Genomic DNA, 23,166 nt, shown 5'->3' with positions numbered 1-23,166 from the left:
AGGTATAGTGTAGGATATAGTATCTTGTACCTTATATCTTGTATTGTACTAAAAAGTACGTCTGATTATTATTTACAGTGTATTGTGCTTACAACTGACCTGAGACGCAGTACACTTGAATGCAACGTATTGTATGTTTTTTGTACAAAATAAAGATACTTTTTCAATTAAAAATTGTACTAATGTCTTGGGTAGGTTTAGTATTCTATATTTCTTGGGGTAACAAGGGTTCTTACGAGATCTAGGGCCCTGAGCTGCGAAATGAAATTCAGCGAGTAAACTACCGTATTAACGGTTTTTATGCGCAATATTACCGTATAAAACGGTAAGTTTTAACGCGCTCGTTTTCCCGGCGGCCGGAGCAACAATTGAATACGCCCCTTTCTGTGTTATCTGCTGTAAGCCAGCGAACGAACTGGTGAACAGGGGCATCAGAGAGGTAAGTTTGGCACTATGGGTCTCAAAAATAGGTGATATGGACAAATTTGAGCAAACAGTCTGTGTCAGCTGCTTGATCAGTCAGAAACAAGATGCCGGAATATGATAAGAGGTCAATATCCATTCAGGCAACACGAGTCTGTGATAACCAGCATTTTCTAGCTGTAGGCTGGAGTCTTCTAAAAGTTAATAAAGGAGCAGTAGTTGCAAAACCAGTCTGGCTAGTGTCACGGCTAACGGCTATTGACATAAGCTTGTAGAACAGGTGGTAGAGGTCTTCATCTTTAGCAGCTGCGTTTCCCTTAGAGCTTGTTGCGCTCCCAGATACTTGTGCTCTGCGTAGTACAAGCTTATGGATACAACCATAGCACAGCCAATGGGATGACGGCAGGAGATACGCGAAGTCAGAGACAGGTCGAGGTCATAGGACACAAGCAGGCAGCGAGGTGAGGTCCAGGCAAAGGGTCAGGTCCGGCAGAAAGATAGGATATCCGAGTCACAGGCAGAGGTCAGGGTCACCAGCAATAAATCACGGCCAAATAAACAAGCCAAGGGTCAGGTATAGCCTTCACTCTCAATTTACCATCAATTAGTGTTTACTTAATTTATCACTCTCACTTCATCGCTTCTCCTCTTCCTTGCTCTTCCTCTCCCTTACCCTGACCTGCCATTTCTCTTCATCTATCTCCTCACCCATTACCACCAACCCTTTCCTCATGGCCTTCCACCTCCTCACTACTTCTCTCACGATGCATCATGCTCCCTACCTCACCTCAACCCTGCACCCCTCCTCATCCAGCTGCTCACAATCACCACCCCTCCCCACCTCTCTCCTCCTCCTGTCTGCTGATGACATCTCCCCTAACCCTTGGCCCCACTCTTTGCCCTCACCCATCCCATATTTAGTCTTCCAACCTTATCCACATCTCCTCTCTCCCCTCCCTTTCTCCTGTGCCTTCAGTAACAAGCTGTTCTCCATCCATTACTTTTTCCATTAAGCTTCTTGGCATCACTGAAACATGGCTCCCTCCCCACCTTCTGATATCTTTTCTCCCCCTGCCCTCATTCTCTTTATCTGAGGTCCACGCCATTCATTTCTTTTTCCCTATACACCTTTGACACACATGTATCCAACACCCTTTGTCCCCCACTTGTCGCTTCCTCAACAACAATGCGGCCTGGCTCCCCCACTTCCTGTTCTCTGAACTTCCCTTTCTCATCCTAGACGGCTTCAGCATCCCCATTGACAACCTCACTGTTGTAGCGGCCTCCAAACCTCTTTGGCCTCTCTCAATGGGCATCCTTCCCCACCGACTGCCTCGTCCATTTCCTAGTACTTGTTTTCTCTAATATTTGCCCCATTTCTGCAGTGGAATGTAGTCTGCGTAAACCAGTTGCTTTGACATTCTCAGACTCACATGTTAGACATTGCTTATCAACGCTGTGAGGGCTGACTTGATCTGCTGTTGGGATTGGTTGGTTTATTAGGCTATCGGTACCAGTCCCTCCTCTGTGGTACCATTAGCTTGCTTAGGTGTTCATGCTCTATATTATATTGTTATCTGCTTGTTATTGACTCTGCTTTCTACCGGTTATCTTGTCTATCTGTACTGACTTCTGCTTTTTACCGTTTATCCTTGTCTGCTGCTCGCCAAGCCCTGGTGTGTGACTCCTATGATCGTGTTATCCTCCTTTCGTTTGGATTGTATCTGATTACTGTTCTCAGTTTACGCTATTGTTCCTATTCTTATAAATGCTTAAAACCCGACACCACAAGATTCCCATTTAAGATCCAAAATTGGGCACCAGTTATTATAGAAGCTACGCTGCTTCCATCCTTTACAATAGCCACATCCCGCTCTCTCTCCATTGGTTTCCTTACCACGTGTAGAATAACTAAGCAGGGGTAGGCAGACTATATGAAGAAGAAGGAGCAGAGATACCGCTGTAGGATATATGAAGTGCTGCTTGCTCCTTCAGTCTTATCATGTGACACAGGGGAACTGGGGTGTAGGAGGATGTGGAAATAATGCACAGAGATGGTGATGGGGGAGGGGAATAATGGAGAAGCTGAGTACATGAAGCAAGTTAAACCCACATGATAGAAACAGACAGAACGGTTAATTTTCTAACGTTGCATCTAGGTGCAAAATTTGTATTGAACCTCAACAATCGGACACATGTTTTCATAGACTAACTTACAGTAGACAGATAAAAGCGGATTGCCGATTTGTTGATGCAATGTTAGTAAATGAGTATTAATCAGAGAGATGAGACATATTGTAATATAGACGAGTGACATGTTTTCTTAAATAGTTTGAGTAAGAATAATGCAATGAAAAATAATGGCCCTAGATACATGCGGTATGTGAAGTATTTACTAAGCAAGCAGTAGACGATATGTCTGGACTGTTGGACAAGGACCGCGCCATAGTACCAGGAATAACTTTGTCTGGCAGGAAGACAAACTCATCACTTGGAGATGGGAACTTTGTTTTTTACTCTTTAAAACAGATCATCTAAACCATTTCCAGCATCTTAATGGTTCCTTTTGGGCTACTTGCTTACACAGAGTTTATAACTGGTTCTGAAGCAGGGTAGTAATTAAACCACTAAACCAGAATTTAATGTATATGCCATAGCTAACCCTGTTATTTCACATAAACATGCTCTTGTAACATTTTCCATGTATGTTCATGACAACCAGCCAACAATATAATAGTCAGTTTGTTTATTGGGACATAAAACCATTTTATGCAACAAATGAATACAAGTTGTAATTAACCTTTTGGAGAATTCATTTAACAAGTATATGATGGATAAAAATAGCCTGGTAAGAACGTTTCAGAACAATGAAGATATGAGGTGATAATGAGTTGCTTATAATGGATCTTTGGGCTCACTGAACTTCCTTCTCTTTGATGCAGTGGGTTCATCTTGACTACCAGACAGATCCAAAAGCTGGCTCTGTGAAACAGATGTGTAAAGTGTTACATATGGGAGAGACCATGCTCCAATGCTAATGTATACAGAGTGGGGGGGGGGGGGGGTGGAATTTTAATTCATGCTATGTATTGGTCTGTAATTCTTATTTATTTATTAATCCCTACAGTAATGCCAGCAATAGGAGAATTATTTTAAACTGTAGACTTATTCACATTGCCTTATGCAGCCCAGGACACTGCAACAAGATGCAATATAAATAGTTAAGGGTAACCATTTTTATATAATCCTTTATCTAAAGATGCTGAAATTGAACATAATTAGTCAATACTGCCATTCAGCAAATACTGGTGCCCGTCCAGCACACTCTGTTCAACCTCAAACTGCACTGTACCTGGCAGCCAGCACCAGTGAAAGTGTGCCCCAATGTTCGCTACAAATAAACTCTATATTAATCTTACTAGAGAAGAATTATCTGCACTCAAATAATTAAGAGTCAACAACATAGTGATAAAGGAGGCAGACAAGAGCATATTTCTTTCTGTCTTGATATAAGACAGAAACAAATCATGCCAGGAAACACTGAGACTACTGTCTGACAATATGTTTGAATGACAATTAAATAAAAGCCCAAAGGGGAATTGAAAATCTTTTACATCAAGTTAAAATTAATAATTCTCAATATGATTATATATTAGATGACGTACCAAGAGTCCCGTATTGTATCACTTGCCTACATAAAGCCTTGGGCAGTGCCCCTGGCCACCCCATCACTTTAGGGTATTTTAAGGTTTCTAAAAAGAATTAACCCCCCCCAGCTGATTTTTAATGGTATTATCAGACAGTGGATGAAGACTGGACATATGCCAACAAATGTACAGTGGGGGACAACCAATCTGCTTCATCACTGCTGTATTTCCTATCTGCATGACCAATGGCAGTTTTGAGACATATTTGTTAGTCATATTAAGTTTGAAAAACACACATACACCACACTTAGTACTTCCCAACAATTCAACAATGACAATAAAAAAAACATTACAATGTTACTAGTAAAACTTGAGCAAGGGAACACATACTCTGAAAACAGATTTAAGTCAGTAGTCATTTGAGATCCAAGATAGCAAGGCATTCCTTGTGCAGCTGTGATCTACTGATAATCACCCTACTGCCAACGCTAGAAGCAGATTAAACTGGTATTGACACAATATATACATCTTAACAACCCATACTTCCGATCACAGTAAAGCTGGGTACACACTACACTGTTTTCGTCCAATAATCGGCTCAAACAGCCGACATACGACCGCTCGTTCAAAAGTCGGGTCAGTGTGTGCAGTGACACGATGGTTGAAAGTCTGCCCAAATGGACTATTGTCGCCTCATTTGGTTGGTCGTACCGTTTAATATTTTCGTTCCAATCTCGTTTCCGCTGTGTAGTGTGTATAAACTTCTGACCGATCCACAACAGTGAGTACGAAATTACAGTCATTGCTCACGACAACATGGCTGTAGTAAAAAGTCGCTAAAGGGACGTCCGCTCTTCCCTTTATCGTCCTAAACAAGGCTAGTGTGTATGCAGTCCATGGACCGAGCGATCGGACCATCGGTCGCATGTAAAATCGCTCGGCATAAAAAGTTGGTCGAAATTTCTGTAGTGTGTACCCAGCTTTAGACTTCCTAGGTAATCTGTCCCATAGTAAATGCTTATCTATTTATCATCAGATTTCTATGACATTAATGAATATGGCTGTTTATTTATTGTTACATTATTACAATATTTGTGTTTATTTGTGGTTACATTACACATAATATCCAACTTTTACATAACTTCATTTGAAAAGCCTATCATGATTATTAAATAAGAAAGAGCCTTTTATTACTTATCACACTGTGTATTTGTTTTATTAGAATTGGTCAAGATTTCATTACTGAACTGTAGTGGGGCTCTAATCACCGTGTATTTACATTGTTATCCCATTACTCACTTGACAACTGTGAGCACATAGGTCAGTGGTTCCCAAACTTTTGCAGTTCGCGGCACCCTTAGAGTCTCCATAATTTTTTTCAAGGCACCCCTTTAAAATAATTGCCGAGCAGTCCCGTTTTATAAGTAGTTGGGTCAAAAAAACATAATGAGTATTCAGGTCAGGACAGAAATACTTATTTAGTTGTATGCAAAAATATTACACATAAATCCAAGGGAAAAGAATATTTTTATATATTTTTTTCAATTATATTTCTGTCCAAGAATAATTTACAGCTAACTCACTGTGCCCTCGTTCATCTCCACACACTGTGCTCCCTCCATCTCCACACACTGTGCTCCCTCCATCTCCACACACTCTGTGCCCTCCTTAATCTCCACACACTCTGTGCCCTCCTTCATCTCCACACACTCTGTGCCCTCCTTCATCTCCACACACTCTGTGCCCTCCTTCATCTCCACACACTCTGTGCCCTCCTTCATCTCCACACACTCTGTGCCCTCCTTCATCTCCACACACTCTGTGCCCTCCTTCATCTCCACACACTCTGTGCCCTCCTTCATCTCCACACACTCTGTGCCCTCCTTCATCTCCACACACTCTGTGCCCCTGCATCCACACACGCTGTGCCCCTGCATCCACACACGCTGTGCCTCTGCATCCACACACGATGTGCCCCTGCATCCACACACTCTGCCCCTCTGCCTCTCTTCACTCTGCCCCCTCTGCATTTCCTCACTCTGCCCCCTCTGTATCCCGGGGGCCAGGAAGAGAAAAAAAAGACAAAAAAAAAACCTTACCAATCCGGCAGCACCCGGAACCCAGCATCCTCCTCTCTCCTGCCGCTTGTCACTGAATGTCGAGCGTGATGACGTCATGCCCGACATTCAGTGAGAAGCTAGGAGAGAGGATGCTGGGTCCCGGACGCCGCCAGATTGGTAAGATTTTGTTTTCTTCCTGGCTGTGGCACCCCTGTGACACTGCCACGGCACCCCTCGGAGCCACGGCGCACATTTTGGGAACCGCTGACATAGGTTATTGCTATATGTTAACTTTTTGTAGCTAAATGTTTACTAAAAATGGATCTGCACTATAATTGAGGAAGCATGTATGTAAAAGAACATATAGGTACTGTGTTACTCTTAGTTAATGTAAAAAAATCCACGTTAGGTGGAATGGTTGAGCGGATTGTGGGCAGATAGAAAAATCAAAACATTGGAGGAAAACAGAGATGACATGTGAAATCCAGTATTGTCAAAAGAAGGCAATATGTGAAACGGTAAGTTACCAATTAAAATGACTTGGGAGGACATTCCCTTTAGGCCACATTAATTCCTATAGCACTTTAAAGAAATACCAGCAAGACAACTCCTCTTTGACTGTGACAAAACATTGTTCTGTGAATTGATAAATTCATTCTGATAACCATAAAATATGTTTGTAACACAGCTAAAGTAGAAGTGAGTTCCGGGGCCAAATAATAACTTCAAGTTGAAGGAAGAAAAAAGTGCAACATGAAGCAGAGTTACATGGAGACAAATATTTATCAGTAAAGGACAGAGCTGCCCTACACTTATCAGGTTGAATTTCAGCATAACTATTCACTTAATTACAGCTAAAGGATGAGAGTCAGGGAAGGGGAAAGTAAGAGCCAAGGTAATTTGTTACATACAGTACAAACATGTACTCTACATTCAACAACTGAGATCTGTTCTGAGCATTTGATAAAGCATCTCAGATTAATATACCGTCTACATTTACCTGTGTGTCAGTGTTTGGTTTCTTGCGTCTTTTGGATGTCCTGGTCTGAATTTTGTCAGGGAATGGTGCAGGATTCTAAAAGAAAATAATATTGAAAATGCCTAATGAATACCTGACTGAAGAGTTAATTTTATTTTTGATCATAGCCATTGATGTAAACACTGTTCCCCATTTAATCTTCCACTTTACATTTAAAGCTAACAAAATAACAAATCACATTTTAACAATGACATGGTAATCAGACATTAAATGCACAACTAAAGCTTATTCCTTTTCCTCTGACAATTTGTCAACATAATTTAAATCATTTTACTCTAACTGCAACTTAGCGGTTGCTTAAAGTGTATCTGTTCTGCAGTGACTTATTGCTGGCGTGTGGAAATCAGCACTGCTGACGTGCTCTATGAGAGGTTACGGTACACGCACATTTGAATTTTGTCATACAATTTGATGTTTGTTGAGTGTTAGAGAAGTCTCAACGTGACAGAAGATACACAATCAAGTCCAAGTCAAATATATACCATTTTAATCTATTTGTGTGTATGCAAAGTAGGACAGTTGCTACAGATTGTTAGCCTCTAAAGGTACGATTACAATACACACTATTCAAGCAGTATGAATCCAATCTTTGTGGATCAAAATGTTCCACTTAGTACAATCAGATCAACAATCGATTTGGCCAGCTACATTTGATTGGATATATTGTCCTTTACACGCATTGGTTCTTTAACAATTTTTAAAAAAACAATGGGATTGAAAGATCGTATTGTAATGTGTGTGTGAATTGCTGTGTGTGCTACAACTGTACGTCCTCACTGCAGTACACAGGTTCTGCCAATGTAAACATAAAAATCTTTGCATGTGTGGTAATCTTTTCATTATTTATTTAGCTAAAACCAAGTAACTTTCTGATTGGATCCAATAACAAAAACCTCAGTGTACCAAGTGTAGGGAAACTAAGGCAACCGATATAATCTGCAATAGAAAAATATTACTTGATTTGCAAAAGTTTCTGATGTAACAGTTACACTGGTCAATTTTACAATGGTGCAGCAAGATGTCAGCTGTCACAGGTAGATTCTTGAGGAAGAAAAATGAACAGTGACAGGTAAACGTTAAATTCATAAACCTAAAATCAACTTTGTGTGACACAAGATGGTGTCTCACAAGAGAAAACGGTTTTCCCAAGGCCTGAAAATAAAAAGTATATAACTACTAGGCTTTCCATTTGAAGCTGTGCACATATGAACTATACATGCAATTAGTTGAGATATACACTGCGGACCTGAGTCATTAAGAAGAGCAGATTATAAAAAAGGAGTAACTTTGCACCTTGGCAAAACCATGTTGCATTGGAGGGGGAGGTATATATAAAATGTTGGGACAGATTTATAGTTGGGGTAGGGCGTGTCCTAGATCAACTTTACATTTCAATGTAAACATAAAAGTATCAAGTATTTGTGTGTTATATGAAAAAAACAGCCAGTATTTATCTTATGTGCAAAGTAATAAACTTATTTGCACCCCTTGCATTGTAACATGGTTTGTCCCAGAGAAGTTTTACTATTTTTTTTGCCTTACTTTCCTTAATGGTTCAGTCCCTGCATTTCCATATAGTAACAAATCCAGACATGATACACGAATCTGAACTGCACTGCAGCTGAACAATGTGTACAACGTAACTACATCCTTATGATTATCAGCAATGTCTTGAAAACTCTGCAAAACTGCCATCATTTCAAAACACACACATGCCGGAGGACGAGATGGTTTGTACCTGGGTGAAGTTTATGCTTTATATAAACTAATATAACGAACCAACGTCTTCCACTACATGTATACAGTTTTAAAAAGTAAATATTTGCTACAAACATAAACCTCTCTATTTACAACAAGTACCACGTAGTTTTCCATGAGCACAATTAACAAAGTGACCAATATCAGTTGGAGAATATATATCATTGGAGTTCGCTAGTGTGGGTTAGCCTCTAGAATATAGTTCCTCAAAGCCTGTCCCCAAGTCCCCCTAGCAGTTCTGAGCATTCCCTTCATCATACACAGGTGAGTTCTATTTGGCTGGGTGAGTTATCATCCCACCTGGTATCACAGATAGAAAACATGAGCTGTTGGTGGCACTCAAGGACTGGAGTGGAGAAACATTGTAAAATCACTATCGGAAGTTTAAAAAAACACAAAACAAAACATTTTCCTGCCCACTACCTGCTCTATCTGCTTGTATCAAAGAAGTTGCAGTGCAAGAGAGATTAAATACTTTATAGGTCATTGGTGGGACCTCACCTTCAGTACCAAGTACAGTCCTGGAGGCCCTGTGTCCAAAAAGAAATTAATGTAATAGAAAATCACAGAAGGACTACCAAAATGGTGCATGGGGTGCATTACAAAATGTATCAAGACTTCATGAGATGAACATGTTCAGATTAGAGAAGGAACAGAGGTGATAGGATATAAACATTCAAATATATCAAAGATATTAATAGAGTTCAGAAAACAGTATTTTTAAAAGTAAGATTTCTAGAATATCTAACATAACAAAGTACGATAGAGCCAAGGAAAGAGCACTCAGCAGTTGTGGTGTAGACTCATACAGTAAAATAATCAAGAGTGCATGGGACATATGTGATTATTATTAAGACTTGAGGATCAAAAAAATAAACAACCCCCACCCACATAAAAACAAGAAATAAAAAACACAAACAGGGCAGATTACACGGATTTGTAGATTCTTTTCTTGCTGTCAAATTCTATGGTTTCCATATAAATGATTGCAAGAAGCTTGATCCAAACATTATTCCTGTGGTATTTATCTATCCCAACATTAAAATATTTTAAATTCGCATCTCTGTAGGCACCTTCCCAAACTAGCATCCAGAGTGTGTTAATGATAAATGGTGCAAAGGAAAAAGCTATTGATCAATCAGATTCTTCCTTTACACCAGATTTCACAAAGGACCCCCATGAATCTTATCTGTACAGCAATATCACATCCATGGCGTCACAATTGCATTAACCTAGCACTTGAGGTTGCAACATCGCTGGCTAGATCAGCCAATTGGTCTGATATTGCAACGTGTGTTTCCCCAAAATGGGAAGGCAAACGTTGTGACTGTATTTTTTTATATAACCTCTCCAAGTTTATTTTGTTAACTGACCTGAATCTGACCTAAGGAAGTGTCAATGGTCTTGTGGAAATAACCAGACCAGGGAGAAATAGGATCTTGGGGGAGTTTGAAGCCCAAAGTTGTAAACTACTTAAGCAGAAGAGCAGAGGTGAGAATTCAAGGTCCTGTGAAAATGCTAGGTCTCAGGACATCCATGATTTATTTCAAAGCCCTGTGTCATTGGGTGTAGAACCAATTATCGGTACTGACTACCCCGACACAGAACAGAACAACATGAGGATTCCGAATGAAGACTACACCGACCTGTGAAAAAACCTACTTACCGGAATCCTCATGTTGTCCTGTTCTGTGTCGGGGTATTGTGAAACTGACTACCTCCGGTGTCATTTTGGGCATCGATCTAACTTAGGTGAAAATTGAACTTCCTAAGGTGGAGGTGAAGAGCCTGTAAGAAAAGTTTAAAATCTTCTGCCTTAGACAATAATTTTGTCTATTTCATGAGGGGTCTATCAAGACTGAAATGTCCCATCCTTTTGTGTTCCCTCACACACAGCAAGAATACCTCGTAAGTAGAACTCTGATTTTATTTTCTGAAACTTATATGAAACCTATCGTATGTCTGTTTATTATCTTTTTCTAAATAAGCCTTGGAAATATTTTTCAGATTAAACATATTTAATCTAGCGTATGTCTCCATGATGCTTTGTGAACTTACGACGTCCAGGGAGGCTCATGCCACATGTGAATGTGATTTAAGTGTGAAACATTAATAAGTGATTCTAGTGAACGTAAGGACAACACCAGTCACGGCCAGCTGTTCAGATTGCTGTATCTGGGACAGGCTGGGTGTTCGGGACAATAGTAAATTCTTATAAGGTGATTTGCATGCATTAAACTCCATTAAAAGGTAGGCAAAAAAACAGACCTGCAGCACAAGGTAAATGCCTGACAAGTGTTGCTGTTCTTTTCAACACTCTGCAAGAGCTTCACGGTTTTATTTTACAGTTCCAAGGTCAATCAGAAGGAGTCAAGTTACACAACAAGCACTTATTACGTATGAGAATAGGTCATTTTTTTCACTGTATGTGGCTGTGTGAAGACATTGTTATGAAAAGGAGGAAGTAAAAGAAATATTTCCCACATATTACTTATAATACAAAAGTTCAAGGAGAGGAGATTCTGATTGTACTCACGTCTGGTGAGATACATAAACAGAAGTTGAAGGTTAATGTAATATTCATCTAATGACTTTTGTTAGTCTTTGGTGTAACATTAGAGTGTGACATTTATAAATAAATTTCATAGATAATACTCCTGAAAACATGTTAAAATAATAAAGCCTACAATGAATAGTGCCCTTTTTAACACTTAGGACCAGAGATTATTATAGAAAGTTAAAACATTTCATATATTTTTATATACTATACTATTTATTATTTTAGTTTGCTTTGACTCTAGCAAGCCCCTCTTGTAGGCATCATAAAGTACCAACAGATTATTGAGTTTTGAAAAACAGACAGTCCTATTAAAAAAGGTCTTAATGATGTATTAAGTCTGTGGGGCCTTAGAAGTCTATATCTGTGTTATATGCCTTATTGCTGCCTCAGGTGTCTACAGGAGCATTGGATTCACTTAGAATAAAATGGGAAGCCGATCTGGGTGTTCTTTCCGATGAGGTTTTGAGTCTGGCGGTGGGAGGTACTAGACATGCCACCTCTTGTCTTAGGTTCCAGCAGGTCCACTTTTACATGCTACATAGTGTACTTAACCCCATCCAGGCTGTACAGGGTGAACAGCACACTTCTTTGGAGTGCCCCAAGTGCGGTGACCCTGAGGACACTTTTGACATCCAGTGTGGACATGCCCAGTTGTTCAGTCCTTTTGGGGTGGTATATGGGACCGCATCTCCTCCATGATCCCTGTGGCCCCGCCGTTGTGTCCCAAGATTTGTCTGTTTGGTATTACACTAGAAGAGGACCTGGACAACTCACTTATCAAATACATATTTGCCCTGGCCTTCCTGACTAAGGTCATTCTCGCGAAGGGTTCTACGGCGACTGAGCTACCTAATGTGCTGCATTGGACCACTGTGGTTATGGAGGTTTGAAGGCATGAGCGGTTCATGTATGAAAGCAGTAAGGCCATGCATAAATACCATAAGTTATGGCACCATTGGTATGAATCAGGATTTGTTATTCACCCTCATCAAGATGATGTGGTTGGCTTGGGGAGTTACCGGGGCAGTAGCTAGACATCTGCCCTGCGTAGCCTCATTAGCTTCAATTAGGTCTGATCTGAAGTGTAATTTTACTCATTCTATAAGGTTAGAGACAACTCATGGGAGTTATGTTATGTACCTTGTATATGCATTACTGACTGAAAATGTCTTGATGATCTCTTCATCCTAACAGTTCGGATGATATCACTGCACAGTGTTTATAGCGACATAGGCTAGAAAAAGGGGATAGATAGGATGTTCGATTTTGTATTTGTGTATTGTAACCCAAAATTCAATAAAAATACTTTATTAAAAAATAGGTCTTAATGCCCCTGACAAAGTCTAATGAGTGAAGGGAATCATCTGCGTCGGAAGATTGGGTTTAGCTCCATGCTGGCATCACAATGCTTTGATTTACTTGAAACCTTTAGCTGAAAGGAAGGATTTGTCGTAAGAACAGCCCTATATACATGGAAAATGAAAAATAGGTATCTACAAGATATAGCCACCAGCTCGGAAACCCTTTCGAGCTGTAGAAATCACCAAAAGAAAAATGTTTTTCTACATAAGAAACAAAAAGTCCAAGGGCTAGAAGAGAGAATGTTTCTGTCAGGACTGACTCCAAATCCCATGGTGTGATTGGAGCAATATATGGAGAATGCATATGCATTACTCCCTACAAATAGAGTCTGCCTTCCTGGTTAAATGCACCAGAATGACCTGAACATCCTCTCTCCTTTAGAAGCTGTGGAAGCATTGCTATTGGACGGAACAGGTATAGTTCTATGGGACCGACATGACATCTACCAAAAACACTTTCGGATCCTTTGTAACTGAGCAGTAACTCTCCACTTTGTGGTTCAGCCGAGATGCCATCATATCAACATCCGGCTGACAACATTTACCCAAAATTTACAGCAACACCTCCGGGTGAAAAGAAAATTCTCCAGGGTGTAATTTTCATGGCCTTGCCTCGTAGAAAAGTCTTCCCTTTGACTTAAGTGTTTAACACTGCACTCAGTTCTAGTATACTGATGGGGAACAAAGGCCCTGCAGAAGTCTATGTAGAGAAACAGTACCCCACCTGTGAAGGCTGGAATCCGTTGACGCTATTATCCAATCCCAAATGGCGAATGAGCAACCACTTTTAAGGACTTTATTTTGATTTTTCCATACAACAATGCAATAAAAAAAACAGGCAAGGATTGGAACATGACAAAAACAATAAAGGAAACAATTCACCACAGGGAAGAAGACATATTGGATACACCAAATAATTTTATAATGCAGTTGTGTTCAAAAGGTACCTGGAGAAGTAGAGTGGGTGAAAAGAAGAAAAAGGGGAGGGAGATGGAGGATGGGGTGGAGGGGCCTGGGTGGATGAACATATCATTAAGGGAGAATGTGAAGTGTCATCAGGTGAGTGATGGTAAATAATACATTTAAAGGGAGGGGGGGGATTTGTTGTAGGGACCAGATCTGGTCAAATCTACGGGTTTTATTGTTCAAGTATGCAGAATTTTCTCTATTGTTGCAAGGTGCTATATTTTATTAAGTATGGGGTTCCAGGATCTATCAATGGCTTACTATTAGGCATCTGGCTGCTTTATGAATCTAAAGTTTGTCAGACAATGTATGTAGGCCCACAATTGGTAGGCCCAAGAGAAAGGACCAGGGGTCCTAAGAGATTTTGTAAATAAGAATGGCTACGTTGGCTAAACATTCTCTTGAATAAAGTTAGTACTAGGTACCACCTATATTACATTTTATAAGAGTTTTCTTTAATGAGTCGAAATGGAAGACTTTGATACCCTTTCCCTAATCTTTGGCCACGTGTCCTCATTTGGAGGCCTGCCCATATCTTTTTGCCAGTTGGTTTTGTGTTTTTGGGAGGAGGACTGTTTTGAATTTGCCAGCTGGGTTAAAATAATCCCTTTAGAAAGGGGGCTGCCGTAGGAAAGATGCTGAAGTTGTATCAGGGGTCTGGCGATGATCTATTATGTTATGTCCAGCCTTGCTCTGACTATTCTGGTGCAGGTTTCTAATCAATTTAAAAACATGCAGAAATATAACCATAATATAAATATAATGACTCAATATAGAGACGATAAGAGTTCAGAGTTAGGATTACCCAATAGCAGAAGCGCCGTGAAGTAGCTTATAAAATATTTGCAAATGTGTGTAACTAAGACGTTTGCATTTTATTTAGGAATGGAAGGCAGCTTTATTTAATTTGTGGAGGGCAGGCTGAGTGTTTTGTTTATCAGTTATTACTGGAGATTTTCCATTTATCTCAATGTGGTTTCTACATGCACACATGTGGGATACTCCATTGAAATGAACGGGCTATTGAAACAAATGGAAAAAAATCCATACTGCCTGTATTTTGGATGCATTCAGAAAGGCATGTGAACAGGCTCAGTACACATCAACTTACATAACCTCATATTCTGTATGACTTGTGTGGGGCAACTCTCAAGCTATAATTTAGGGAACCAACACACAAGGAAGCAATCCTACATTTAGTTACCACAAATGGAGACATATTGTCAAATGTGTCTGTAGGAGAGAACCTGGGGTCTAGTGACCACCGGTCAGTGTGGTTTGATATATATGAGCAGCAGTAGAGCAAACTGCTCTAAAACAAAGTTTTTAGATTTTAGAAAAGCTGATTTTAATAAAAAAAATAAATCAATTATGTGACTCTCAGTCAGGATATGAATTGTTAAGTGTAATGCAGAGACAGTGAAATAAACTAAAATAATTATTAAAAATATTATATAATGCAATACAGCTCTGTGCCAGATATATTAATAAATCAAAAAGAATGAGAAAGTCAATATGATTTTCCAAGGAATTGGCTGTTGCTATAACTACTAAAAAAAACTGCAACAGGTTACAGAGATTACAGTCTATAAATATTAGAACAAAGAAAGACATCCAACATAAAAGGTAAAATGAAAAACGTGATAAATTATTTACTTAGCTTCGATAAATGTTAGCATACAATGTTATTTCCTGAATCAGCATGGGTACCCCAATCAACTGTGCAATCCTAAAGTTGAATCGCACATCATTCGCAAATTGTTGTTCATCCACCAATGAGAGTCTCACTTTACAGCTCTTTTATAGTCTTTTCAAGTCTCGTAGAAATAATAATTATGTGATTCAATACTAACTTTGGGTAGTAGATGGCAGTAGTACTCTAAGTATACAATGTGCACTGTAGAGGCCATTAACCGGACATCTAAAGTTTACATTCTAATAGTACATTTCTATATATTTTACACTCTGTTATATGCCTCCCAGTTATTGGAAAAAACAAACAAACCAGAAAAACAACAAAGTTAAAAATTGATACCCCTGGTAATGGTTTTATCATTCTGCTTGTCTACTCTGTTCCAACAAGTACTATTCTGGTCTTCGGTAATTTTGTATGCTTTTGTATTATATTCAAAAATATAAATACAATTCTTAAAAAAAGGAGGAGAAGATCTCAAGTATGTCCCACCCCCCAGTAGCAGAGAATATTAACCCAATGCAATGACATTAAGGCTGTAGGACAAATACAGACGTTTTTGTAATGACAAAATGTTAAATGCAGCGGACTTTCATAACGCATGATTCAATGTCATTAGCCCAAGTTACCAATGCTGGGATTGTTAGCATGCTCCAGTGCTACAGATGTACAGTGCGGAAATAAAAATCTTTTTTTCACATGTTTAAGTACTCTCTTATTAATAAACAAATTGTAAAGGCTTCTCTTTAATATATACCCTCCTATCAGGAAACTCAGTATAACTAACAGCTCCTAAGAATAGGGAATAAGGATCAAGAAAAAACTTAGAATTAGTATTAATAACAAGAGGAGAACATAAAAAGGTGGGAGCGCAGTGTCCTTCAATAGAATCAGAGAAATGGATTTAACACAAGTAAAAACATGTTTATTAATGCTGATACGACAAGGCCTTGATTAAAGTGAAATACCTTTGGCTTAAAGCAAGGCTTAGTTCACAATACAGCCCTGTCTTCATGGAAAATTATATATGGAGACTTACACAAAAGAGCTCCCAATTCCAAAACTTTTCTAGTAGAGGTCATCTAATAGAGGATGCTGTAAGGTTGTACGGACCAAGTTAAGGTTCCATGGTGCTATTGAAGGGACGAATGTTGGATGAACATGCAATACACTCTGTCAAAAAATCTGCACCTCCAGTAAGGAAGCTAGCTTCCTTTAAAAATAAAGGAACAGAGCCAAGGTCTGTACATTTAAGGAACTGAGCTTCAAATAGAGGCACAAACCACTGTCTAGGCCAGGGTTTCCCAAACCCAGTCCTCAGGGCTCCCTAACAGTGCAGGTTTTCTGGATCACATGTGACATAATTAGGACCACCTGTGGATCTGTTACAGTGTGTCAGTCAGTAATGAATACACCTGTGCTCCAGCAAGGAGATATGGAAAATCTGCACTGTTAGGGAGCCCTGAGGACTGGGTTTGGGAAACCCTGGTCTAGGCTGTCCTGCAAAAACAAAGACAAGGACCAAATTGACGGTAGAAGTATGAATTCTTGGTTGAAACCAACTTCCTAGCCTTAAGAATGGTTTCAAAAATACTATCCGAGATCCCATTAGCTTTAAGAATCATTGCCTCAATAGCCATGCTTTTAAAGCCAAATGAGCTAAATCTTGATGGAGGAACTGTTCTTGAGTTAAAAGTCTTGTCTAAGCTGAAGTCTTCACGATGAAACTATTGACATCCTTAGAAAGCCTGAGTACCACAATAAGGGTGTAAGAGATCCTGCCACAGCTAGGTGTTCGCTGATATGGTACAGCAATAACTCCCAGTCATGACCTACGACAGAAATGACTGGGATTCTTCTTAGAGGATATCCCCTGATAGTGTCGAGGATGCGGTCATGATAAGTTCCAAATCGGCACTTCCTAATAAAGTTACTGAGCGTGGTGCGCTGATCTCTCCACTATGTACCTGGCCTTGTCTGTGTAGAATTTTTAGGTTATCCCCGTGTTTATATGGGTTTCCTCCAGTTTCCGCCCACACTCCAAAAAACTAGGTTAACTGACTGCTGACAAAGAAATTAACCCTAGTCTGTGTGTGTTAGGGAATTTAGACTGTAAGCTCCAATGGGGTAGGGTCTAATGTGAGTAACCAATATTCTTTGTATAGTACTGCAGAATTGGCGGTGCTATATTAATAAATGATAAAGATAATGGTGATATGTGCTACTGCCGCAGCAGTCAAAAGGCTATTTAAAATAAAATAGCTAAAAAAAAAAACATTGCACCAAAATAAAATAATACTGTCAGAGGCAGCAATGAGCAGAAGAGCGCCCATGCTGAGTTTACTTGATTGGAGGGGATTTAGAGGGGAGGAGCCTTTAGAATTTGTGCACAAATCAAACTAAGTGCCTAACTCCTTGACCAGCATGATTGCACAGTCCCCTAACTGTAAGAAAGAGAAATATCTATTTCCTTACTATGCATGCACGCAAAAAATGCATATGCATAAGTCCGCACATTTTACACACATGACTCCTTATGACTGGAAAGGTGAAATGGAGAAGGGAAGGTTTAGGCAAAATGTGTTTGGACAACTGAGAACGAGGTAGATCTGGACACAGATGTGGGTGCTGCATGTGGCCATTTTAACGCCAAAAATGGACTTTAATCAAACACCATCTCAAGCTCGGTGGTCTTTGATTTCTAGGCTTAGTCCAAGTGTAGGGGGGAAAACATGACACATACAATAAAAACAATACCAATGTACCCTCACTCTCAATATGAAATAATAACATAGACGAGGCTAAAATGTGCAGTATTTTAGGAGAAAAAAGGAAAAAAGAGGATTTATGTACTTACGTTAAATCTGTTTCTCTGATTCCGTCTGGGGGACACTGCTTACCATGGGGGGTTGTGGAGGGAGCTGGTGGAGTTGGCACCCAACTAGTTAAGTTTTAGTACTGCCGACAGGCCCCTCCCCTCTACAATCCCCCTGCCCTCTCTTGTTCAGTTTATTAAAAAAGCCCTAGGAGAAAGGCCAGTCAAACAAGAGCACACAGAAGAACAGCAGAAGGGAGGGATCGCAGTGTCCCCCAGATGGAATCAGAGAAACGGATTTAACGTAAGTACATAAATCCTCTTTTCTCTTTCATCCAGTCTGGGGGACACTGCTTACCATGGGGACGTTCTAAAGCAGCCCCCTAAGGGTGGGACTACTCTGAAAATCCCGCTCGCAAAGCATTACGAGCGAAATTTGCATCCGCAGATGCAAATACATTAAATTGGTAGAACTTTGTAAATGTGTGGACAGAGGACCAGGTGGCTGCTCTGCAAAGCTGGTCCGCAGAAGCCCCATTTCTCACTGCCCACGACGCCCCTACCGATCTGGTGGAATGGGCCGTAAGTCTCTCCGGCACAGGACAGTTAGCCTTTATATAAGCTTGCCTAATGGTTGCCGTAATCCATCTTGCGATGGACTGTTTTGAGGCTGGCCAGCCTCTCTTATTAGCGTCATAAAGAACAAACAAGGAATCCGTCCGTTTAATTTGAGAAGTTCTTTTGACATAGATGCGGAGAGCCCTAACCACATCTAACTTTTCCATAGACTGGTGATCCGACTGGGAGGTAGGTGAAAAAAACGGAACTACAATTTCCTGGTTAAGGTGGAAAGCCGAAACTACCTTAGGAACGAAAGAAGGAAGGGTTCTTAACACCGCTCTGTCCTCGCGGAAAACCAAATATGGTTCCCGACAGGACAAGGCTCCTAATTGCAAAACTCTTCGAGCAGATGCGATAGCCAAAAGAAAAAGGACCTTACAGGTCAACCACTTTAATTCTGCCACACGCAAGGGCTCAAAGGGGGGCCCTTTAAGCATTTCCAGTACCAGGTTGAGATCCCATGGTGCTGTAGGCGGAACATAGGGAGCCTGAATATGCAATACTCCCTGGAGAAAAGTCCTGATATCTGGCAAATCGGCTAATTTCATATGAAAAAATACTGAAAGTGCCGATACCTGGACCTTTAGGGAACCTAACCTGAGAACTGCCTCCAGGCCATCCTGAAGGAAAGCTAACAAGCGAGTGAGGCGAAAGGAGGACGAGTGGCAAGTCCTACCTTCGCACCATCTAATGTAAGCTCTCCAAATCCGGTGATAGATGCGAGCTGAAACTGGCTTCCTAGCTCGCATCATGGTATTCACCACGCTGGGGGAAAAACCTCTAGCCCTCCAGAGGCTGGCTTCAACAGCCATGCCGTTAAACTGAGCTGAGGTAAATTCAGGTGACGGAAGGGACCCTGCAGAAGAAGGTCGTCTCGAGATGGGAGACTGACCCCGGGTCCTTCCGCCATGGAGATTATGTCTGCGTACCAGACTCGGCGCGGCCATGAGGGAGCTACTAAAATTACTGGCAGACCTCCCTGCCTTACTCGTCTGAGAACGCGAGGAAGCATGGGGATTGGAGGAAACAGGTATCCCATCCTGAACTCCCATGGCATAGTCATGACGTCCACTGCCACCGCTAAGGGGTCTCTTGTCCTTGCACAAAACCTGAGGACCTTCCTGTTGTGTCTGGAGGCCATGAGATCTATGTTCGGAAGACCCCACCTCTGTACTAGGGACTTCAAGACTTCCGGATGGAGCGACCATTCCCCCGGCATCATCTGGTTGCGACTTAGATAATCGGCTTCCCAATTGTGTATTCCTGGAATGAATTCTGCCCAAGACAAAATCTGGGCTGCAATTTTCATTGCCGCTGTACTCTTGGTTCCTCCCTGTCTGTTGATATATGCCACAGCCGTGGCATTGTCGGACTGAACCCTGACAGGGTGGCCCTGTAGGAGGGATTGTCCTCCGAGGGCCAAAAGAATAGCCTTCAGTTCCAACACATTTATGGATAGGGTCGATTCCTGAACCGACCAAAGGCCCTGAAGACGGAGGTGTAGGATTACCGCCCCCCAACCTTTCAGGCTGGCGTCTGTCGTGGTTATGACCCATGACCATGGAGAGAAGGATCTGCCCACTGTCATGTGATCCTGAATCAGCCACCACTGGAGTGATTCTCTCGACCTCGGGGATAGAGAGATTTTCTGGAGGTCCAGGCGAAGATCCCACTGAAAACAACGAGAGTGAGCTCGACCAAAGGGAATGGTCTCGAAGGAGGCCACCATCTTTCCCAGCAGCCGCATGCACAAGTGGATTGAGGGGCTGGGAGAAGACAAGACCTGGGATGTTATGCTCTGAATTGAAGCGGCCTTTTCGACAGGCAGGAACACCTTCTGCTGGCTGGTGTCCATGATAAGGCCTAGGAAAACCATGCGTTGACACGGAACCATCTGAGATTTCTTCAAGTTGATCAGCCATCCGTGGCCCTTGAGAACCGCCAAGGCAAGGAACAAGTGATAACGCAAACAATTCTCTGAGGAGGATTTGAAGAGCAGGTCGTCCAGATAAGGCGCGACTTGAATTCCCAGAAGGTGAAGACGTGCTGCCATCACCGAAATGATTTTCGTGAAAACCCTCTGCGCCGTGGAGAGGCCGAAGGGGAGGGCGCGAAACTGATAATGGGAGGGTCCCACAGTGAATCTGAGGAGGGACTGATGGTCCCTTCAAATGGGAACGTGGAGGTATGCATCTTTTATGTCTATGGAAGCCATAAATTGATCTTTCTCCAAACCGTTTATTACCGACCTCAGAGATTCCATCCGAAATCTGTCGACTTTTAAGTGTACATTGAGGCCCTTTAGGTTTAAGATGGGTCGGAAGGAGCAGTCCGGCTTCTTGACAAGGAACAGGTTTGAATAAAACCCTTGTCCCTTTTGGTGGTCTGGGACCCTGCAGATAACTTTCTGAGAAAGAAGAGAGGCAACACAATCCTGTATTGCCTGTCTTCTTGTTGGATCTCGGGGTAGAGGGGTTACGAAGAAACAATGAGGCATGGGGCCCAGCAGGTCTATCCTGTACCCCCTTGATATAATGCCCCGAATCCAAGAGTCCTGGGAGGACGCTGCCCACTGTTTTAGAAACAAAGACAGACGACCTCCCACTGGCGTCCCCTCCAGGAGAATCGAGTGGTCGTCAGGACGCAGGCTTCTCCTGGGTCTTGGAGGCCTGGCGCCTGGCCGTAAACGAGGATCTCCCTCTAGAAGAGGAGCCTCGAGCATTAGGCTGTTTACCCCTAAATGACTGTCCTCTGGACAAGGAGGACCCCCGAAAGGGCTGACGAAAGGAGCTGACCCGGGGGTTCCGGCTCCTACCAGGGAAAACCGGCAAGGAAGTACTTTTGCCCCCTGTTGCCTGGGAGATCAAAGTATCTAATTCCGGACCGAACAAGCCTGCTGCTGAAAAAGGAATAGTTTTGACGGACTTATTTGATTCCGCATCACCTTCCCAGGATTTCAGCCATAGCGTCCTTCTAGCTGAAATAGAAGTCGCCTGAATAGAAGAGGAGACGGCCGCTGAATTTTGGGCCGCCTCATAAATGTACCCCGATGCTTCCTTCAAGTGCAAAGCCAGGTGGCGTAAATCAGAGTCCTGTAAGGCCTCTGCTAGCTGGTCTGCCCATACTTCCATGGCTCTAGCAACCCAAGCTGAAGCAAAAGTGGGTCTAAAAGAAGAACCCGCAGCCGCAAAGATAGACTTCATCTGGGATTCAACCTTTCGGTCATTGGCACCCGGAAGGGACGCCGAACCAGGAGCTGGAAGTAAGGTGTGTTTTGCCAATCGGGCTATGGGAACATCCACTTTGGGAATACTCTCCCAGCGAACAACATCTTCCTCCTGTAAGGGATACAGGGAGGAGAACCTTCTGGGAGCAGAGAACCTTTTTTTCAGGTTGTTTCCAAGCTCCTTCTGCAATGTCTTTAAGTTCTACAGAAGGGGGGAAACGGTTAGCCTTCCTTTTGGCCTTCTTAAAGAGACTTCTGTCTCTAGGGGAAGGATCCTCCGGTTCTGGGAGGTCCAACGCCTGTCTAACCGCCAAGACCAAGTCATTAATAAATTGGCTTTTTGAATTATCCTCCTGTTCCGAAGATTGAACGTGGGCAGAATCTGAATAATCTGCCCCCTCATCCTCAGAAGATTCCTCAGAATCTGAAAGGACCCTAATGGGATTATCAGATCTAGGTATCTTTCTTTTAGTAGACGGGATGTTTGGGGACTCAAGCAACAAGTTAAGCTTATTCAATCCCTTAAGGAAAGCTGTAGACCATGCCGCTTCTGTGGGAATAGGGGTTAGGTCTGAAAGAGAAGAGGAAGGTCCTGGTAAAGACGTTCCAATGGACCCTGTGGTAACAGGGAGGCCCAGCTGAGTGCTACATTAGTATTATTAGCCACCGAAGTAGCCATATTAGATAGCAATTGGTTAAATTGTAAAACCATCTGAGCTAGCGAGGAAACCGACTGTGTCCGGGAGGCCACCCTGCCCGGCTCCTCCGTCAGTGGGGCTGAGGACTGCTGGGTTTGCGCAGAACAGAGCGCCAAAGGGTCCTTTTGCCCACAAGGTAATTTTACTTGACATCTTGAACAAGTGAAATATTTTGCTATAGGGCCCTTTACCTTATCTGTCATTCTTATAAAGTAAGGCACACCAAACACACAGACTAAATTGTTAATCTAGCTGGGTAAACAGAGAGAGAGAGAGAGAGAGAGAGAGAGAGAGAGAGA

The 23,166-nt window shown here is 41.8% G+C and overlaps 1 protein-coding gene across 1 annotated transcript in view; it reads right to left on the bottom strand.

Annotated features, from left to right (window-relative positions):
• Nucleotides 1-3,154: 3,154 nt before the first annotated feature.
• Nucleotides 3,155-23,166, bottom strand: part of HORMAD1 (HORMA domain containing 1) — a 59,942-nt gene continuing 39,930 nt past the window's right edge. The window contains exons 13-14 of the mRNA XM_075193334.1: nucleotides 7,131-7,205; nucleotides 3,155-3,405 (exon numbers count right to left, since the gene is read on the bottom strand). Of these exons, the coding sequence (XP_075049435.1) occupies nucleotides 3,319-3,405; nucleotides 7,131-7,205 (162 nt within the window). The 3' untranslated portion in view covers nucleotides 3,155-3,318. The remainder of the gene's footprint in view (nucleotides 3,406-7,130; nucleotides 7,206-23,166) is intronic.

This window comes from Mixophyes fleayi, chromosome 12 (assembly GCF_038048845.1).
Source record: "Mixophyes fleayi isolate aMixFle1 chromosome 12, aMixFle1.hap1, whole genome shotgun sequence".
NCBI lineage: Eukaryota > Metazoa > Chordata > Amphibia > Anura > Limnodynastidae > Mixophyes > Mixophyes fleayi.
Note: the sequence above shows the minus strand (reverse complement) of the source record. Positions and strands in the feature narration are given on the sequence as shown.